Source organism: Miniopterus natalensis, chromosome 7, assembly GCF_054644295.1.
Source record: "Miniopterus natalensis isolate mMinNat1 chromosome 7, mMinNat1.hap1, whole genome shotgun sequence".
Classification (NCBI taxonomy): Eukaryota; Metazoa; Chordata; class Mammalia; order Chiroptera; family Miniopteridae; genus Miniopterus; species Miniopterus natalensis.
In genome coordinates, this window is record NC_142087.1 from 31,757,920 (window position 1) to 31,780,067 (window position 22,148).

General features: G+C 46.8%; 1 protein-coding gene and 1 long non-coding RNA gene across 2 annotated transcripts in view; one reads left to right on the forward strand and one right to left on the reverse strand.

Annotated features, from left to right (window-relative positions):
- Positions 1-13,024, reverse strand: part of RTTN (rotatin) — an 84,675-nt gene extending 71,651 nt beyond the window's left edge. The window contains exons 1-8 of the mRNA XM_087818902.1: positions 12,858-13,024; positions 11,663-11,840; positions 9,787-9,876; positions 7,516-7,606; positions 6,146-6,260; positions 5,221-5,371; positions 2,903-3,068; positions 1,003-1,184 (exon numbers count right to left, since the gene is read on the reverse strand). Coding sequence (XP_087675028.1) covers positions 1,003-1,184; positions 2,903-3,068; positions 5,221-5,371; positions 6,146-6,260; positions 7,516-7,606; positions 9,787-9,850 — 769 coding nt within the window. The 5' untranslated portion in view covers positions 9,851-9,876; positions 11,663-11,840; positions 12,858-13,024. The remainder of the gene's footprint in view (positions 1-1,002; positions 1,185-2,902; positions 3,069-5,220; positions 5,372-6,145; positions 6,261-7,515; positions 7,607-9,786; positions 9,877-11,662; positions 11,841-12,857) is intronic.
- Positions 13,025-13,826: 802 nt separating this feature from the next.
- LOC148092736 (uncharacterized) lies at positions 13,827-18,992 on the forward strand. Its single transcript, XR_015714767.1, has 2 exons — positions 13,827-14,045; positions 18,590-18,992. It is a non-coding gene; the product is annotated as an uncharacterized LOC148092736 (long non-coding RNA).
- The last annotated feature ends 3,156 nt before the right edge of the window (positions 18,993-22,148 follow it).

A 22,148-nucleotide genomic window follows, 5' to 3' on the forward strand; every position in this document is an offset into this window, starting at 1 on the left:
AAATTTTAATGCCTTCCAAACAAATACCCACCCCCCGCTTTCCTCCCATCACCCTCGGGCAGGAAGAAAACACCCATGGGACCTGAAGAGCCATCAGCAAGCAATATGTTTTCACTCAGCCAGTGCAAACGAAAAAGGCAAAACTCGTTTGTCTTGCATTCACATCTCAGCAAGTTTATCAACTACTGAAGAACCTTGGATCAGGTCTGTTCTTAGCTGACTTTGGGTAAGTTTCTAAACCTTTCTTGATCTGTGACATGGGGGCAGAAGCAGTGACCACAGTGGGAGGGTGAAGTGGGCTGGTGTGAGGATAGTATGAATCAATGCCCAAAACCAGGCAGGAGACCAAGCACAGGGCAACTCAGTGTGTGGACGCCGTGGTATGATGACCAGACTGTCCGCCGCCTGCCACCCTGGTAACCATTCCAATCCCTCATTCTTAACATCACAACTGCAACCTGGCACATGCTGCGATACACCTTTGCAACTTTACCTAGCACCGTGGAAAGAAAATGCACAATGTTCAGGGTTTTTTCTTAGTTTTGTTATTAGTTTGGGTTGTTTTTTAGGAAAAATCACTGCAAAGGTAAGAAAGCAGTTGCAGTTTGTTTCTGACATGTTTCATAGCTTAAGTAACAACAAGTGAAAGGAATGAATTGAAAGCAAGTCAAAAAGTTCCTAAGGGGCAGAAGCCAGAGATTTTTAATTCTGGTCTATTTGTGCCATTCCACCCCCTGACTGAGCTGTGAGGCCCCGGTGGTTACATTCAAAGCAGCTGGGGGGTGAGGCCTGCGCACAAATGACCACAGGCAGAAGGGACACTGCATGTGGAGAGTGTTCCCTGGCCCCCACGCTTAATTGAGAGATGGTGAAGGCCACAGTAAGTTCTTAGGAATTTCCCCAAAGCATACATAAATGCAGATCCTAAAGGTCCTAGCATAGATAGAAACAGACAAGACAGCCACAAGTTATATAAAAAACTATGACTTCACAAAAGCAGACCTGTCCTCAGGAGGGGCACCGCGGACTCCAGGAGGCAGACGCAGAACTGCGGGAGGCTGAGCTGCTGGAACTGCAGCTGCAGGGCATCCTCAGCCTCCAGCTCAGACAGCTCGATGTGCGCCACATCCAGAGGCGAGTGCACGGAGATCCTGGAGTTCACATGCGCGTGGCCACTACTCCCGCTGTGAAACAAACAGGACAAACCCTGTATAATGAGAGGCCCACACACAGACTGACCAAGTCTGCGCCTGGTGCGTCAGGAGCCTCAGACTGGACATAACTCTAGTGCTTCACATAACAGTTTTGTACGGATTTGTAGAAAATGACAAATTCATGAGATTAAATTCCATCTACATGGCTTAAACTTGTACAAGAAACTAAAATACCTTTCTATTTTACTTCTCAAACTGATGTTCTAGAAATGTGTCAACAGTCTCATGGTAGCTGTCAGCATTAGCACCGAGAGCCGGTCACTTGCTAAGGAAAGCAAGCAGATCCATTGCAAAGTTCTGAAATCAACTCACAAAGGCAAAACTAAGTAGTTCACACAGTTGCCTAGATTTTCTGTAATTTCCACCAAATGTTCTAAGTAAGCTAATGTTAACAACTAAAGAATGCTAGAAAATGCCAGGAAAACCTGAGAAATTGATTCCTTTATTTAGTACATTCAACATCACCTAGTGATTTTGAAAATACACCAAAAGATGGAACATCCCATCTTTGTTGCTTTCTTCATAAAAACTTCTCATCTTGGGTGTAGAGTGGTAGGGTGGGGACAAACGTGCACAGAAAGGCTTGAACCTACATTTGCAAAGACCCTAAAATTGTGGGTTTTGATGTCATCCGCAAGTGAAGCTGAGTCACAGAGGTACAGTAATGTTACTGGACATATAGAACTCCCAAAATTTAATACATGTTCTGTCACTTCTTCAATTTCACTATCCCAAGCATCCAAAATACGGAAATGAGCCAAGCTTCTCAAACTCTGAAAGGTGCGTAGCCCCTGGAAACCTCTGGTTTTTCTGTAAAATGGTAATGACAACTCTACCAACCTTCTCACAGGACTGTTACGAGGACGACTGGAGGAGATAAAAACCATGGTGGCACCTGGCATACTGCCAAGTGTACTACAAACACGACTCAGTGTCAGCCATAGCTGCAGCGTCACAAGAACACAGGCCAACTGACAAGTGTTCACCTTATTATGCATTTATTAGAATGACACCAGAGAAGAGATTCATGTTTTTAAGATGCTTTCAGCCTAAGGATGAGGTAACAAGAAAATACCATGGTAATCCCTTTAAGAAAACTTGAAAATAAAAATCAGTATTAACACAAACAAGTAAAACACCATACATTGTACAGTCTTTGTTTTTTAGATTCTCCAACCAGTCCCTTGAACTTGGTGAACACTGGTGCATTTAAATTAAATTATAATTTAACCTATAAAAATGGGTTTATGATACTATCAAAATGTATCTATCATTTAAATCTAAATTTTAAACTAGATCACATTCCATTTGGGGCTGGTAAAAATAACTTAGCGGGTCAAAATCATCGTTTTTTAATGAAATACAATATAGTTCACTATGTAGCATTGTTCGCTATGTGGAACCAGAGAGCTATTTTGTGAACATTTTGCTTCAGTGGATACACACACTGAGGCACACACAGGCACACACACAGGTACATACACAGGGTATATGTCTATATGCTGAGGTCAGAGTTGCAGTGTAATGTTTATGTCTTGCTGTGGGTTATGGTGATAAAAGTATGAAAGCCATTGGTCTAACATAAGGCCAAAACCTGTGGTAATGTTTCAAAGGAGAAGACAGAGAAAAATAATGATATCCCTGTGAAATTAAACCCACACACAAGCTAACCAGACTTTCCCAGTCACCTGGAAGACACCGCATCCCAATCCTGGCCATCTCCCCTGGGGCGCTGGCCTGTGCGTCCAACCACAGAAGGCCTGGGGCTGCTGCTTCCTGGAGACGCATTCTGAGAATGATGAGTAACCCTTACTTCATGACAGTAAGACAAGGAAGAATTCTGGGAAACTGTGTCTGGGGGGAAAAAGGAAGAAGGAAGTTATCTCTTAGTAGAGGCAGATTACTGATTACAGTAGTATTTCTAACAAACTGAAGGTAGTAGGAATGCTTCTATAGGGGTAAAAATAAAAATAAAGGTCAACCACTTCTGCAAGCGTTTGCTTAGCACATCTAGGTTTCTATCTAACCTGACTCTACAGAGGCTTCTAGCCCACATTATTCACTTACAACACTGGACAACCAGGGCAGAACACCAGATCATGCATGCACACACGCACAGATATTCACACCACCTCCCACCCCCCACAAACTCTCCAAGAAACCCACCTCGAACCATAGGCAAAAACTAAATCAAAATGGATCAACCCCCTAAATATGAGAGTTAAAATCATAAATCTGAGAGGGAAATACAGGGACAAATCTTCATGACCTTGCATTTGGCAATGGATTCTTAAACACCAGAAGCACAAACTCAGGAAACATAAACTGAACTTCATCACAATTAAAAAGTCCCACATGTCAAAAGACATTATGAAGAAAGTGACAACCTACAGAATGGGAGAAAGTATTTGCAAATCAAATATCTGATAAGGATTTAATATCCAAGATATATAAAAAACTCCTAAAAATAGTTTAAAAAAAAAGAAACTAATTTAAAAATGGACAGTGGACTTTAATAAAAATTTCTCCAAAGATGACACATGAACGGCCAGTAAGCACATGAAGAGCATCAAGAGAATGACCAGCATTGACCAGTGGTCATGAGGGGAAACACAAATCAAAACCACAATGAGGTGCTATATCCCACCTACTAGGACAACTACGATATAGAAAAAGAAAATGACAGATGTTGGCAAGCTGTGGAGAAACGGGAACCTCACACACTGCAACTGGGATGTAAAATGGCACAGCCACTGTGGGGAAAGTGGAGATTCCTAAGAAAGTGAAACATAGAATTAACAAATGACCCAACAATTCCGCTCTCAGGTTTATACCCAAATGAACTGAGGACAGGGCTTGAACAGATAGGCCACGTTCATTGAAGCATTATTTACAATAATGAAAGGTGACACCATAAGTGTCCATCAACACAGGAGTGAATAAACAAAATGTGGTACATGCATACAGTGGAATATTATTCAGCCGTAAAAGGGAAGTTCCGGAATATGCTACAACAGGGATGAACCTTGAAAACACTATGCTAAGTGAAACAAGCCAGGTTCCACTTGTATGGATTCCACCTGTACAAGGTACCTAGAATAGACAAATTCAGTGAACTACAGCAGCGGTTTTCAGCCAGTGTGCCACGAGAATTTTTAAAACATGCAATACCAGACTATTTAGTAAAGGGCACTAACCTCTTTTCCCTTAGATTGTCAAAAAAAAAAAAAAAAATGACAACAGCCAGCACAACAGCAGCCACCCGATGTGAAATGAATCAAAATTATATCTTTTTTTTTTTGTCAGATAGGCAAAAAACATAACGTATTTTTTGGGTGCCGTAGAATTTTAGTAATTAGGTGATGTGCCATGAGATTAAGAAGGTTGAAAATCACTGGACTGGAGGTTACTGGTGCTGCAGGGGGATTAACTGTGAAGCATGTTCACCAATCAATCTGATTTAGTATTTGACTTTCAATGCACACTGCCTACGTGCACAGAAATCCTAAACTGTAAGCAGTTTTGACAAGGGAGCCTAGTACTCTATTTGTCCCTTAGATGGTGCTTTTTCCATGAAAAATCAAGCACTATGATCATATAATACTTTGACAACATCTCAAGTTGCATAAAAATAGTTGTCATAAAGTAAAAATCGGTATTTTCCAATCCAAACAATTTAACACAACATATAATCTGCTAAATTACCCAAAGAACGGCTGGAATCAGAATCCTAGTCCCGGACTTCCAACAACACTATGCATGAACAAGTAAGTAAACAGCTCACAAATATCTCTTATTGAAAAAAAAAAGATGGTTGGCTCATGAGTGGCTCTGTCATTCACAAATTGTTTTCAAAGGTGATGACGGATTACGCTGAGGAATGGGAGCTTACCTGTGACGATTTATATTTATATATAGTAACCCCTAGCAGTACGTATAATGGGTTCTTTCTCAGAAGAATCTGCAAAAGACTGCCCGTGACTAGAGGACAAATAAACATAAATACCTTGTCTGCTAGAGAAAAAGCCTGGATCTCGATGGAAATGAAGTCGGCTTCGCAAACACGTGCACAGCTGCTGCAAGCAGGATGCCGACTGCAGCGCCAGGCGGGGTGTCCCCTCCTCTCCGCAGGCCAGCTTCAGCAGAGAGAGGAGGCTCTGGAATGAAGAGAGCCGGAAAAGGAGCACAGGAACCAATTACTCCCCATTCTGGACATGCATTTTCACGGTACTTTTTAAAAATCTCATCAAGGTTTCTGCATCTCAAATAGCTAAATCATTTTGCCACGTTTTGGTAATTAATAGCTTTTCCTCTTCTGTCATGTGACAGCGGCCACAGTATGTATTAATAGCTGCCGTTCACTGGAGTGATTTTCAGCCCTGTGGCTGCAGAGCAAGGGTGCGAGGCTTTAGAGACACTGCGGATATGCCCCAATCCCAGCCCTGGGTCCTAATGCCCCTCCTGTACAAGCCCAGATCCCAGAGCCCCTCCTGTACGAACGTGGGTCCCAATGCCCCTACTGTACAAGCAACAGGCCAGACTGCAAAGAACCCACCTCTACTGCTCACTCATTTCCACAGCGTCCAGCACTGTGCCTCACACATACCAGATTATTGAAGAGACATGCTATTCTTAATGTTAGGAGGGCTCCTGCTGCCCAACTCAACTTGTGAATCCTATTCATCCCTTTAGTGGCCCAGGAGTGGTAAATTCAGGGCGGTCAAACTGGACTGCACGTGTCTAATGAGACTACCTCTCAGAACCACACTATCCAAGTAAGTTGGAGAGTAAGTGGCTTCAGTAACCAAATACTTTGTTCATTGAGTATGGCAGCGCATGCTTTCTTCCTATGGACTCCTACATTGCAAAATTCGTTTCATTGCCAAAAGTTCTCTATTTAAAAACCTAAAACAATTAAAGAGGAAACGCACCTGAACAATTTTCGGCCTCTGAAGGAAAATCTCAGCAGGAAAGTCCTGCATGATAACGTCCTTCAGCAGTTCACAGGTGCTCCAGATCAAAGTGTGGTCACTACTTCTTAAAGAGCTACAAAACAGAGCATGAGTATCTTTAACAAGAGTTTACCTGTCCCAGATTCTAAGTAACCAAGTGGTGAATGAATGACTCGACTCACATCCTCTGTGTCTCAACTGAGACATCGCTTCCCCTGGGAAGCCTTCCGGGATCTCATCCCTAAACAATAATCAACTCCGGGCAGGGGCTTCTTCTGGAGCCCTATGCTGCATCTGCTGCTATGGCAACTGCGTGCTGACTTTGTATCCCCACTAGACCCTTCTCCAGACAGCAGCAGCCCATAGACTACCACAATGCTACAAAATTAGATTCAGAGGTCAAAGGGCACAGAACTCAATGACATCTGTAATGTAAATTAAGAAAGAAGACAAAAAATAACAGTAACTATAGAGTTAAATTCTAGGAATTAGGCTCCTTACTGCTCTTCCCTATTCTAGATGAATCAAGTGGGGACATCCCTCAACTTCTCAGACAATATTCACCCTCCTAGGGATGTAGCAGTGGTCCAGCCCTCACCCCAAGAAGGCAAACCCCCTGTCTCAGCCCAGCTCCAGCCTACCATCCACAGGTATGCACTGGGAGCATCTCTCTCCTTAGGGACTAACTCAGAACTGCCAGATCATGTCCATCCTGCTCCTTTCCCATAAGCTACCTCTTCAGTACGCTGTTACAAGCCAAGAGTCTATTGAGGCCTCAGAAGGGCGAACATCAAAGATCATTTAATAGCAGCCCCCTGTCTCTGGCCCTAACGCTAGCAAGTTGGTCTTTATTTTCAAGATTCACACACACAAACACACACGCACACACACACACACAGACTACTCATTTGTTGTAATATCACAGAAACAAAAATTTCAGCAAAAAAAATGAAATGACATTAAGACACTCAACAACCAATTAACATCCATTACATAAGATCAGTGGTCCCAACCTATCACGGAGCCCAAGTTTTGGAATATATACTGTCTACTAAATGGACTGCATTTATGTTTAATTTCTCCATCTGTATTAAGCAAAGGCACAGCAATAGCCAACTGGAGACTCTGGAGATGACCAAGGAGCTCACGAGGCTTCAGCCTCCTGAAGCCTGATTAGAGGCAAACTCCCTGGCTTGCTTTCTGAAATACTGGAAATCATTCATATATTCCCATTACTCCATTCACAGCCACTTGGTATCTTTTTTTCCTGGTGAAAATGTATAGTAATAACTGACAGGTATAATGGCTGAAATGAACCAAAACTACCTGAAGCACATCAGGCACCGTACCTTTCATTGGATGAGAGAACGTGTCTGTCAGTTGTGGTCAGGGGTAGCCACGGAAACGTAGAAAACTTCCAACACCTTGCCCTCTGAGTCGCTGTTAATGGAAGAGCAAAACTTAAGCCATCAAGAAGACAATGTCGACAGACTCATCTTTAAACAAAGTCCCCAGATGAGGTTACATATCCAGGAACCTAAAACACACCGCAAGGCCAGCTGCAAATGTACCCTCTCGGGATAAATAACAGAAAGATTATTTCACGATTTCAACAGAACACACAGATTATTATCAGAAGGAAGAGCATTAAACACAAACCCCTACTGAATGGCATTCAGTTTCAATTACATCTCTTATATTACTGGCTGACCAGAACACAGAGAAGAGCTTAAATTTAACATCAAAAGAACTAGCATTTGGAGATCTTTAATTACAGAAATTTAAAATGATAAATCTAATCACATACTATATTTAATTAGTCATGTTTAAATATACTAAATGGTGTTAGATGTTTAAACCTCTTTGAAGATGACTTGAAGACAAAAAGGTTGAAGATGACATATCTTTAACTTCAAGGAAGATTAAGAGAAATCAACACATTTTTAAACGACCGCTGTTCAAATTATTTTTTAACAGGTTTATTACCCCAGGTTTATTGAGATGTAACTGATATTTAACACTGTATAAGTTTAAGGTGTACAACATGACAATTTGATATACATATACTGAAAAATGATTATCACAACAGAGTTAGTTAACCTCTCACGTAATTACCAACTTTCTCCTGTGGTGAGATCATTAAAGGTCTACTCTCTCAACATTTTAACAGATCTCCTATTGTACAAGTTAAGGTGGCAACATTGAGAAATAGTATCTATAAAAGCCCTTCCAAGTGGCACACAGTTCTTCTACCAAGTGTTCTGAAAAGAGCATGGAGTCGTTAAACTCAGGTAATTATTATTAATTTCCCCTATAGAGCACAGGTGCCTCTTTCAAAAGTGCTAACATAAAAGCAGGGTTTGCTTTCTCAGGAAAAGTGGTGGGTGGAGAGAAGGATACGCTTATACTGCACATAAAAATGTGTCCAGAACAAGCCAGACCACGAATCCGCAAGCTGCAACTCACCTGCAAAGCATCACCACCTCGAATGCCTCATTGCTTTCGGCAGCTTCATTCAAGCACCACACCCCAATCCCCTCCCTGCAGATGCCTCTCACTGCCACTCAACTAAGCCGCTCAGCCACAAACACAAAGGACTACCTACCTTCTCAATACAAAGCCCCTATAAGCCAAACACCATTTTCCAGAAAGGGGAGATAGATGAAAAAGTATTTTAACAGCTGAACAAGCTTTCTGTTCTTTCTCATGCTGTTATTCAACCTGAGAGTTTCTAAGGAAACTTGAATAACATCCAAACTGGGTTAAACTGAATCCCCGACATCAGCAGATACACCCTTGGACACACATTTTTCCAACCACACTGGCAATAAAGTGTGAAGCACATGCTTACCTAACCATTCCCCACTGCCCAGGGCACCGAGGACAAGCCCGGGTGTCCTCCTCAGTAAAATGGAGAATATGATCACCTCAGTCTCACTGGGACTCTGCAAGGATCCACTCACTCACCTGAAGAATATACACTGAGTGCCTAACACACAGTTGGCATCGTTCTGCACCTGGGGATAGAGCAGTGCCTGCAGCTATCACTAAGCGTATCGTGACGGAAACAAGAACGAAATACGTATATAACTTTAGATCACGTATGTATTAGAGAGAAAACTAAACAGAAAGTGACCACTGGCGAGAGTCCTTAGGTCTCTTTAGGGAGGTGGCATGGGAGCAGATCCAGACACAGCCAGACATGAAAAGACCCATCTGAGATCTCTCAATGGAACTCTAGAACCAGTGCGTGTTGGGATAAATATAAAGAAATGAAGATGGTGCTGAGATTTTGGCCTGAGTGGCTGGTCGGACAGTACACTGAGTGAGCTGGAGAATGAGACGAGGAACGCAGAGCCCACAGCACTGTCCCTGGCGAAGGATGTGTGTCCGACAAGCAGGCAGCACGACTGCCTCCACTACCACCCCCCTGTACAGCTGCTCAAATGCAGGCAGGATGACGTAAGATGTTCCCACTTAGGCTCTACACCTTAAACTAACTTGAGGAAACAGAAACACTCAGCTTGGTGCTGCAACATTAGAGTCTGACCACAACAAGGAGGAAGGATACATCAGTTTCTGAGGCAGCAGGTCAGGGGGACCTGCTTCCAGACACATACCCACGGGGGCCGCAGGCACTTCCATCCGCTGCAAATGACTGCTGTCCTGAGGAAAATACCCCATTAAGATTTCAGGGGGTTGTGGCAATTCTGAAAAAAAATATATTATTGTATGTATTACTGATTCATTATTTGCTAAAAGTGAAAGTTACTCTTTTCAAAATTAATGTTTTGAGTATTTTAATCATTTTAAAAACTAGAAAAATAATCCAGTTTTTCCCCCTGAATAGTCTGTCTTCCTAAAGAGGAAAAAGTGTGAATGCTGAGCCAACCTGAAATTGAGGGGTTTTCTTCCTTTCTCTTTCACTTTTAATATAATTATTTGTTAGAATGAAAATATCCACAACCTCCTCTTTCACTCCGATCACATAGTTTCTGGTACTTGCGATTTTCATTAATATCTCTTTAAAAAGTTGTCCAAGTCAAAGGGGTCAAGCACTGCCCCGCCAGCATGGCTCAGTGGTTGAGCATCAGCCTAGAATCCACGAGATCACAGTTCGATTCCCGGTCAGGGCACATGCCGGGGTTGCGGGTTCAATCCCCAGTTGGGGCCGTGCAGGGGGCAGCTTATCAATGACACTGTCATCATTGATGTTTCTCTCTCTCTCTCCCTCTTTCTTCCTCTCTCTGAAATCAATAAAGGTATGTTTTAAAAAAAAATTTTAAAGGGTTGTCAAGCACTATCTTCCAAGATCCTATCACGATTAACATTCAGCAGGGCAGATGCAGTGACAGTCAGAATGAGAAAAAGGCTAAGGCTAAATTTCCAATTCTGTTTGAAGTTTTCTTGCCAGTGGTTCTCAATATTAACACAGACAACTGGATATCAGCCCTAGACCACACCTCCAACCTCACCTGTAAGGAGCTAGCTTGGAAATTCACCATTTACGATTCTATGTTATTTGTTATGGCTTAGACAGAAACTATAAAGTACGTTGTTAAAAATCAGGATCACGCAAGAAGCCAATAAATGGCATAGACCACTGTTCCTCTTAACGGCAGGAATAGTCACAGTGCAGCAGAACTGCACTGATACAGAGAAAAATGTGGCCAACAGACTAAGCAAGAAAAACGCTTCTTATACTTTTACCACTCCACCACACAGATTTCATGGGCCTTTTACTTTTCTTCAAATCAGTTCAAATGCCTTCCATATGCAAGGCACTCTCCTGAGCATAAAATAACAAGAACACAACTAGAGGCACCAACACCTCCGTGCCTAATAGATGCTAGGCCTCATGCTGAGCTCTTTTCAGGCACTGTCTCGTTTAATTCTTGAAACAATTTTATAAATGTTCTTTCTCGCTGTCTCAGTTTTGGGATGAGAAAACTAAAGCTGCAGGGATTAAGTACCTTAGCCTAAGTCACACAACTAGTGGCAAAACTGGGACTTAAATCCATGTCTCTTTGACTCTGACTTTATCCACTACACCATGTACAGCTCACTTTGATCAGACCCCACACAAAAACGGTGAACTAGGGCAGATACCAACATACCCCTATGTGAAGAACAGCCCACAAATTAACGTGCAAAACTCTGAGAACAATGTCTGGCACATGGTAACGAGTGCTCACGGGAAATTTGTGGTGATTGTAAAAGAAATAATCTATCAAACTGGTCTCAACAAAAGAAAATCACTACATCTTTTAGGCCCCTTCACCAAAAAAAGCAATAAATACAAATGTATCCTTGTCTGAATGACAGTAAAGGAGGGGGAAGGGAAGGTTCACATAAGTCAAAACAAGAAAAATATGTTGGGGGGATGATTTTTTTGTTTGTTTTTAATCAAAGGTCCCTTTCCTTAGAATTAACCACTAGAACCAATATATTTATATTTTAACCAATGCATCAGGATGATTCCAAAGAGTTACCTACCGATCTGATTGGTCTGGTAAGATGCAGAGCACAGTGCAGGGGCCTCTGAAGGAAGAGTGAAAAGTCCGTCCAGGATGCCGTCAATCTCAGCCTGCAGATCGGGCTCCACATTAGCTCGAAGTTTAGATAAGAATTCGACAGCACCGAGATCAACCAAGTGCTGGACTGCTGGGGGGTACTGAAAGGAGAGGAGGGGTGGCTTAAGCAAGGGTAAATATCAACATCTCTAGACTTTCTCTTCAGCACCTTGGGATACCAGATGCTCCTTTTTAAAAAACTAAACCTTGCACTGATATAACCAAAAGTAAAGAACTTCATAAATAGGACATAGATTTATAGAGACGTAAAACATTTAATAACAGCTAAGGGAGAAAACCCCAGAGACTGAACAACAGGAATGCACACTATCAATTCCTACTTTTATTTATCAAAGGTTTACTTCTGCCCAGCCGGCGTGGCTCAGCAGTTGAGCATCATCGTGGGATCCAGGAGATCAAGGCTGGATTCTCAGTCAGGGCACAGGCCCAGGTTGTGGGCTCCATCCCCAGTGCAGGGTGTGCAGGAGGCAGCCCATCAGTGACCACTCTCTCATCATTGCTGTTTCTACCTCTCTCTCTCTCCCTCGCCCTTACTCTCTCTGAAATCAATAAAGATATTTAAAAAAAAAAAAAGGTTTACTTCTGTCCACTGACATTCACCCCTCTCTCCTACCTCCCACCAGCCAAGGATCTCAAAGTAGTGAACATCACCCACGCCTGCACAACGATTTACAGTTCTGAAAGGTGACACTTGCACTTTGACATCTGACCCTGGCAACCAACTCTTTTGCAAGACGCACTGAGGATCACAAATATGAAAAACGAAAACCCCTGCGTGGCTTAGGAGTCGTGGACTGTAACATGACCTTTAAACGTGCCCTTTTTCATAACAGACCAAGTCCGATTCTAAACAGGACACAAGGAAAAGCAGGAAGACGAGTGTGAACCTCCCCCAGGGCCCAGAACCCCCGGGAGGCCCGAGTCACCACTGGGCACAGGGCAGGCGGCGCGAGGGGTCGCCCCGCACATCAGAGGAACGGGAGGCGGGGCCGCGCACCCGCAGCAGTTTCGATGCAACGCCCCCCGGCGGTTTCTCAGCACTGTTCGCACTCGCTGAGCCCGGGCGCCCCAGCGAGGCCCGGGCCCGACCCGCGTACCTTCACCAGCCGGCTCAGCAGGCCCAGCGCCTCCGCTCGCAGGGGCGCCGCCGGGAAGCTGAACCAGCGCAGCAGGAGCGCCAGCAGCAGGCGGTCCTGGGCCAGCTCGGCGCCGCCGACCAGGCGCAGCTCCTCCTTGCACAGCAGGGTCCTCAGCGCGCGCTCGCGGATCTCCGCCAGCGGGTGCCCTGCGGGGACAGGTCGCTCGCCGCCGCTCCCGACCGACCCCGACCCGGACCCCGACCCGACCCGGACCCCGACCCCGACCCGACCCCGACCCGACCCGGACCCCGACCCCGCCCCCCGGAGACAGCCAGACACCGCGGCGACCCGGGGCGGGGCTCAGAGGGACCGAAAGAAACCGGGTTTTCACCCGCCCGGCCCGGGGGCGCTTGGGCCGAGCCCTGCGGCCGTGACACCGAGGGGGACACGGGTCCCCGCGGGCCGCCCTGCCCAAGCCGGGACGAGCACGGACATGTGACACCGCCCGGCTCCGCAGGCGTCCACGGCCGGAGCGCGAATCCAGCGGCGGCGGGGGAGGCCCCGACAGTTACCGAGTTTCCTGATGAGCCCCGTCAGGACCATCGCGTCCCGCTCCCTCAGCCGCCGCCGGAGAATTAAACCGCCGCGCCACAGCGTCCGGCCGCGATGGACGTCCCTCCGGAAACGCGGGCGGCGTGACAGCGGGTTCCGCCACTCCGCGGCGGACCTCCCGACCGGCGGGAGCCATCCCGCGCGCTGCCCCCGGCCTCTGCGCCCCAAGAGAAGCCTTCGGTTTTTCTGTCACGACCGCCACGCAACCCCCACCCCACCCCTGTCCCCAGACAGCCGTCCCGCAGGTAGGACCCGAAAGACTGAGGAGGCACGTAGAGGCGGACCGGCTCTGGCCGCCGTGCACGCCGGGAGTTGTAGTCCAGGCGCGGACGTGCCCCCTTCCGGGAACTCCGGGCCCGCCCCCGCGCCCGCGGCCTGGGTTCCCGCGTCCGAGCGCGGGCTCCGTTCGCCCTGCGGGGCTTGCTCACCCGACCCGGTCACCTGGCTCCTCGGGGCCAGGACTTTACAGCTTAGAATCTAGCGTTCGGTTCTGTTCGGTTCTGCTCTGCTCTGCGTGGACTCCCCCGTTCCGCGGCGCTGAGTGACTCGCCCTCTTTAACGGGCGATGCACCTGCGGAGCCCCGCAGCGGCCCGGTAAGGTCAGTGCAAACAGGACCCGGGGGAAAGGGCTGGGGAGGGAGCCGGAGGGCGGCAGTCGGCGGGGGCTGCAGACGGAGACGGGGGGGGGGGGGGGGGCGTGTGAGTTAGTGTTTGAATGCACCGAAGCTGAGCTTGGCACCGACAGGGGCGAACAAATAGGCGGGCATTCTACGCGGCGGGAGAGCAGCGACAGAACAATTTGTGCAATGCTTTGCATTTGGGAGAGCGTTTATCTACTGACTTTTTCCAGGTCCCTGGGACAGGGACGGCAAGGCGGCTATATTCCCATTCTTATTTTGCAAAAAAAAAAAAAGAAGGAGGGGGTGGCTTAAAATCAAAGCAGTGTCTCACCCAAGGTCACATCCCCTGACCTTAATTTTCTTTGTACTAAATATTCCTAGGACCTTGCTGCCTCTGCTCGTGTAGAGAGTGGGCGTTGTAGGACGAGTAGGAGTTTATTTGCCAGGCAAAGGAATGGAGTAAAGGATTCCTGCCAGAGAACAGACTCCACGCAAAGGCAGAGGGTTCAGAGGGAGCCTGTCAAAGTAAGGGAAAGGAGACCTTTTAGGGGGCCAAATGAGCTCAGGGAGGGGAAGGGGGCTGCCAGGGGCTGGTTCTTCTCGAGTTGCTCCCCCTGCCCCTTTCTGGCTCAGCCAGCCTCCACAGTGCGTGACCTGCACCTTCCCGCCTCCCAGGCCCTTGGCTTCCAGTCGCTGTGGAGATCAGAGAGTGGGAGGAGAGAAGGGCCTGGATGTTTAACCAAGACTCCACTGGCCCGTACCTAAGCCTGCCTGGCCGAGATGGTACCAGTGGCTACCTTCCTCCACCCTAGGGTGACACAGCGCCTGAGGGACAGGGAGCCAAATGGACCGAAAAGTAGAAACCGCAGAGGTAGTTCCACCAGCCGAGAAGTTTCAGTGGTTATCCGGGCAGGCCGGTTTTAGTTGTGGATCTGAAGTGTCGAGGTCTAAATACACATGACAGTACAGAGCAATAAGGGAAAGACGTTTCCAGTGATATTTCTAAGATGAACAATTTTCGATGATAAGAAACTGGGGCCCTGGCCAGTGGGGCTCAATTGGTTGGAGCGTTGCCCCATGTACCCGAAGGTGGCAGGTTCAGTTCCCTGTCAGGGCAAATACCCAGGTTACAGGTTCAATCCCGGGTGACAGGCACGCCGGAGGCAACCAATTGATGTTTCTTTCTCACATTGATGTGTAGAAGATATTCGCAGCCCCCTAGGGCAGGCAAACATTCTGTGCGTCTTCCAGGAAAGTCGCCTGGACACCAACCTGCCTTATTTAAAAATAAAGATAATTTATTAATAATTCTGATCTCTAACAAGGAAAAATGGTTGGGGCCTGAGACTTCATCCCCGACAAATCAAAAAGCCAGAATGACCTACCACTAGGATGGCTGTAATCAAAAACAGGGGAAATAACTTTGTGGAGGAAACTGGAAACCTCACACATCACAGCACTATTTACAAGAGCCAACGGTAGAAGCAACCCAAATGTCCCCCAGTGGAGGCGTGGGTAAGTAAAATGTAGTATATCCATACCCGACTAACATTCAGCCTTAAGAAAGAATGAAGTATGGGCACACGCCACAACATGCATGAACTTTGAAAACATTACATCAAGTAAAAGAAGCGAGTTACAGACGGCCACATACTGTGTGAGTCCGTGTATCTGTCTGTCAGTCTGCTCAGGCTGCCATAAAATGCCACAGGCCGGGTGGGTTAAACAACAGAAATTTATTTTTGCACAGATCTGGAGGCAAGAAGTCCAAGATGAAGGTGCCGGAAAACTTGGTTCCTGGGGAGAGCCCTCTTCCTGGCTTGTAGAGAGCGGCCTCCCAGCCGTGACCTCCCGTGGCCTCTCCTCTCTGCTTGCAGAAAGGGAGAGAGAGGCGCTCTGGTGGCTCTTCCTCTTATGGGGGCACCGAGCCGTTGGATTAGGGCCCCAGCTTTTTGACCCCATTTATCCTTAATTACTTCCATAAAGAAACACTGTCTCCAAATACAGTCACATCAGAAGTTAGGGCTTCAACAGATGAATTGGGGGGGAAGGGGACAGTTCGGTCTATAACAATACGAAGTGGCCAAACAGGTAAATTCATAGAGCCAGAAGGCAGACTGTTGGTTGTTAGGGGCCAGCTGGCACAGGGAGTGACTGATAAATGGGTGCAAAGCCTGTTAGGGGTGATAGAAATGTTTTAGACCTACTTATGGTGGCTGTACAGCAGTGTGAATTTACTAAATGCTGCTGAGTTGTACACTTTGCTTTTTTAAATAAAAGACAGTTTTATTAGCAAGGAAAATCCATAGCCAATTGGAAAGCTGCTGAAGCCAGGTCCTGTAAAAGGTATATTCTTACGGGATGTACAGATGTCTTTGTTCAGTTTTCAGTGAATTGTACAGTTACAATTTTCAATTTTGTGTTATGTGGATTTCCCCTCAATTAAAAAAAAATAATAATAAGTGACACTTTTTGAAAAAGTCAGGGAATAACAAGTTTTGGCAGTGATGTGGAGAAATTAGAACCCTTGTGTAATGAAATGTAAAAGGCTGTGACAATTTTGGAAAAGAGTCAGCAGTTTCTCAAAAAGTTCAGCATCGAGTTACTGTATGACGCAGCAATGCCACATCTGGGAATATACGCCCCAAAATGAAAGGCAGATGTGCTCGCAGAAACGTGTACACGGACGTTTATAGCAGCATTACTCGTAAGAGCCAATGTGTAGCGACAGCCCAAGCGTTCATCAGTGGGTGAAGAGATAAAATGTGGCTCATATACACAAGGACGTATTATTTAGCCTTTGTAAAGAATAAAATTATAGGCCCTGGTCGAGTAGCTCAGTTGGTCAGAGCGTCATCCCCATATGCCGTGGTTTCAGGTTCAGTCCCCGGTCAGGGCACATTCAGGGATCAACCAACGATGCATAAACAAGGGGACAGCAAATGGATGTTTCTCTCTCTCCCCACCTCCCTTCCTCCTTCCCTCTCTCTCTCCCCTCTCCCTCTCTCTAAAATCAATAAATTTTTAAAAATTGTAATACATGCTACAACGTGGATGAGCCTTGAAGACATTATGATAAGCCAAGCCGGACACGGAAAGACAAATACTCTCTGATCCCACGTATAGTATTTGAGGACATTCAAGTCAGGTCAAGACGTGGGTGAGGAGGGTAGAGTCGCAGAGTGTAAGGCTTCCAGATGAACTTAGAGATCATTTTCGTGGGTTTTTTTCTTGTTTGTTTTAACCCAGTGGCCACGGACCTCCAGAGAGCCAGTCAATGCCTGGCCTGTTTATCATTTTTTTTATCTGCACAAGCGCCCTACCTCCTGGCTTTCCTCCGTCTCCCCGAGCATTCTCTCCACCTGCAGGGAAAGAAAGAAGCGGATCTGTCCCGCTCTCGCCTTTGTCAGACGTGGAAACTGAGATTTGAAGAAACTCGGCTTCAAGGCCAAGGTCACAGGGTTAACTCGAGTAGATTCCACTTCTCTTTCCCACTAAGGTGCTCCGAGTTTCAGGTGACGTTCCCTGTGGGAGCGTTTCCGTTTTTAAGGGCACTGCTGGAACTAGCTGTCCCTGGAACAAAGGAGCGGATTGTGGCGCAACCCCTGACTCCGCGGGTGCTGCCTTCACGGCGGGCAGTGGGAGTCCTCTAACGAGGGGGGAAGGAGGGCGACCAGAATAGAAGCTGAGAAAGGGCACAGTGTTTGCTGACAGCGACGGAGGGGGAGGTGCCCACTGCAACTCCTTGGATGTCCTTTGGCCTGAACGACTCCCCTGAGACAGGCAGGAACTGGAACAATGGTCCTGGTATCGGAGCACAGTCTAGAAGCAGCGCCGCGCACAGCGGGGTCGGGCGTGCAGGGGAGAGAACGGAGAGCTCTCTGCAGCTCTCCTTCCCAGAACCAAAGGGGAAGGAAGAAACTTGGCCTCGGCACAAGGACCGCGAAGACCAAACAGGCCGCCTGATAAAGCCTCGAGCCGGCCAGAGAAACGTAAGCCCTCTTCTTGGCGAGAAGTAGCTGCTCTAGTAATAAGACCCTTTCCCAGGAAGGCAGGTGCTCTGTAGACCATTCGCCTTCATGAGCACATGGGTAGGTTTGGCTGAAAACCTCGCAGCACCGAAGAGCAGGATAGTTCGATGCAGTAACAAAGGGGCCAGAATGATCCAGGAAATGAATGCACGATGCCCGGAGCCCTCTTCCGATAAATCTCAAAAATGTGCCAAGTGACACAGTGCTCAAAAGACGTGTTAATTCGCCTGGCCATCATGGCTCAATGGTTGAGCATCGACTTAGGGTCCAGGAGATTCCCGGTCAGGGCACAGGCCCGGGTTGTGGGCTCAATCCCGGTGGGGGCCTGCAGGAGGCATCCGATCAGTGATTCTCTTATCATTGATGTTTCTATCTCTTCCTCTCCCTTCCTCTGTCTGAAATCAATAAAGACTTTAAAAATTAAAAATAAAAAGTGTTAATTAAATTAGTAGATTGGAATGATCATCTAATTATATCGTGGGCATAGTCTCTCCAGCAGGAAGCAGTAATCAGCAAGAGCCAATTCCAGTGAGCTGGGAGCAGCGTCGTTGCTGGGACCCAGTGGGGTGACCTCCACTTTGCTGTTTGTGCAACAGATTCTCCAGCGTCCACTCAGGGGACTCCCTCGGTGATGGTGAGAGACATGGTCAGGGATTTGGAAGATCCCAGCAACAACTCACTTTCCTGTCCGTGACTGTGAACCTGCCTCTTTCAGCCGACGTGGGCGGCAAACACAGGGTACACGGGTTTGTTTCTTGTATCCGGGAGACGGACAGTGAGAAGCCCTGAGGGCCATTAGCGAGGCTGTCCTGACAACCACCCTCTAGGCTGCAGCCAGAATCCGAATTATTTACTCCTCGAAAAAATTAAAAAATTATTTTCCTGCCATGTCCTGCAATGGACAGATTTCTGTTGATAACAATTTTTTTACAAATCATATACTGACTCCTAAGCTATGTAAGGATATTCTATAATAATATGTAACATGAATAAATTTTAATGGGGAATAAAAAAGAAACTAAACATCCATAGGGCAAAAAAAAATCCAACATGTAGTATGTAGGTACAGTTTGTATCTAGACATCCTGTAAGTGAATGTTACTCCTGCTGCTTAGCATTAGAAGTCGCAAGAAATATCTCGTGATTAACTGGTGTGGATTTGACAGCAGATGCAGCAATTTCGTTTTTAGCATCATAGGAATAAACATGCGCCCCGGCCGGTGTGGCTCAGCTGGGCGGGCACCGTCCCACAGGCAGAGAAGCCTCAGGTCGGTGCCCTGCTGCAGGCTTGATGCCCAGCAGGGGGCATGCAGGAGGCAGCTGGTGGGTGGTTTGTGGGGTTTTTTTTCCTCTCTCTCTCTCTCTCCCTTCTTCTCTCACTAAAATCAATAAAAACTTTTTTTAAGTGCACTGAGTAATGTGTAAGTTCCTCTGTGGCCACATCTCCGCCTTACTCAGCGTCACCTTCCATGAAAGAACCGAAACCCTCCTTCCCAGTGGCGGTCGCTGAAGTCCTGTGGCTCTTGGCAGGTAACCTGTGCAGGGCTCACCCTTCTTCACAGGCTGTAAGGGGCGATCCCGTTTATTTTATCAAGCTTGGAGTTATTGCTCGCTTCAGGCGGGGAATCCTGCTTGTGCTGGGGCGGGGGTAGTTATTTTACTGCAAAAAAAAAAGGGGGGACCCATTTCTCTTGGAAACTGTTGGCCTTTTTCCCAAGCAAGCTAAACCCGGTAACACGTTGGGAAAATAAAACAGGTTCATATCGTGGAGCTGCCAGGGGTGCACTGTGGGGGAGGAACACGCTTCCCTGTACCCCGCAGGTTCTTCTGGCCGGTTAGTAAACAGCCCTGAGGCGGATTAGCAAATAACCAAATTTAATACACGCCTACATACGTGTGGGAACCGCACATACATGAGTCAGGGACCCCGCGTGAGGGGTTCAGAGACCGACGGTACGCGGCCTATAAGACATGCTGAGCTGGGGATGAGCTGAGGTGCCCTGGGGGCTTCTCAGGGTCACTGCAGGGCCGTGAGATGAGCAGATGCCTAGTGACCAGGAGTCCGACCGGCCGCACAGACGGACAGGTCAAAAGAGGCCATCTCCCGTCATCGCTTTTCACGGGCAAGGCTCCTGACTCACGCTCCTCTGGGCAGTCGAGGGAGGGGCAGGAGTTTCTCCAGCTCCGACCAACCTGCACACCACCGAGGCAAGTCTTGGGGTGGCCGGTTCGAGCCCCCACAGTGGGATGTCTGATGAGATGTCATCGCTGGCTATTTCAGTGGCCTGTCCATAATTTCTCTGCCCTGGGACCTGAGAGCCAAAGCGCCCGGCCAGTAACTATCCCGGTAATATTTCAGTGACTGTCCATGCCGGTTGTTTTTTTCTGTCTCTCTTCTCCGATACCTGCACGTGTTGGGAGGAATTAGTAACACAGTGGAGGGGTGGGGAGTGGGCCCCCCTGCCCGAGTCAGAGGGTGAAGGGGGCTGGGCTGGGCTGGGCTGGGGAACCATCGGAATCCTGGGGGTACCTCCCCCACCGTGGCTCAGGGGGCATCCTGCCCTCTCCGTCGGAGGCACCATTGGGTAGTTCCTCCTGTAAAGACAGAGCACAACTCTGGAAATTCAGTTTGTAAACCATTCCTCTTGGCCTCCTTAACTCCAGCTCGTCAGGAAATAAAGTTGACGGTGAGATAAAAATCTCTTTGAAGGGCGTGTTAGGTAAATGAATGAAAGCATGGGGTGGGGGGGGAGTCCAGTTCCCATCTGAACATTCCCCGCCTTTCCCAGCAACTGCTCTTTCATAAAGAAGCAGGCCTTTGTTCGCCGCAGATTTACTTAATGGCTCTAGCAACCCGGCCACAGGGAGATTTTATACCGAGGGGAAAGTCCGTCCTGCATACTTTTCAAAGGTGTGTCGGTGTTAGGAAAACAAAGCAGGGTGTGGGAGAGGCCACAGTGGGAAGCTTCAGGCCTATCCCAACCCAAGGGTTAGAGGACACCCCATTCCCAGGCCAGTGCCCTGCTTACTGGGAGGTTCAGACTGGGGCCAGAAACAAACAAAAAACTGTCTTATTGAAAACTTTGAACTAATTTTTAAAGTCTTTTTTTTTTAAAATTCTGTTTAACCGTGATACATTTCTTTACACAAATTTGTAGGGCATTACGATGCAAAGCAAAATACTAGCCAAGCTTGAAGGAAGTCCAAACAATACAATAGCTTGAATTGGTGTGAAAACCAGCAGCGCAGAGTGAGTGGCAATAAGTGACATTGCTCACTCACTCGGCCGTGCAGGAAAACTTGGCGGAGTCTGGCTCAGGCTGCGAGAGAACTGCCCCGTTTACCTTTCCCGGCCCCAGAAACAAATGTTTTAACCGTGGTTACGAATAAAATACCTGGTGCTTTATCTGTGTTTACTCAAAATTATTTTTCTCAAAACGTAATTGCAAGTGGTACCTAAGACAAAGGGCTCCAGCATGCTCTTCACTCCCTTTGACCCTAGCAAAGGATTTTTAAAAAGAAAAAGTGTCAGGGGTTTCTGCCAATGTTTTGGAGGAAAAAAGTGTGACATTTTTTGAGTAGCAATGGAATGTTGTTTTAGTGGGTGGAAACAGCAACAACACACACTCAGAAACATAATACTTTTTTCATTTAATGGAAAATACTTTTCAAACATACTGCAGTTTATCCATAGAAAAGTCAATGTACAGGAAAGGGAAATGTATTGCTCCTTTTCAGAATCATGGAAATCAGACAAAGACTTAAGACTTTAGTTACACAGACTGGATTAAAAACTCATGTAAAGCAGCATTTTCAACACAGCGATGGTGTTAATATGGTCTGGTCATTTGTGCTTTTCTTGTCTTTACAAACGTTATGATATAAATACATAGAGATAAATAGGTAGATAAACGATAGGTAGGCAGACGGACATGAAAAACCAGTTTACATCAGTGGTTTTCCATATGTATATTCTAAGTATGGGAACACATGTAAAGCAGAATCATTTATTTAACTTTAAAAGCTGTATTGTAGTCCCTGGCCGG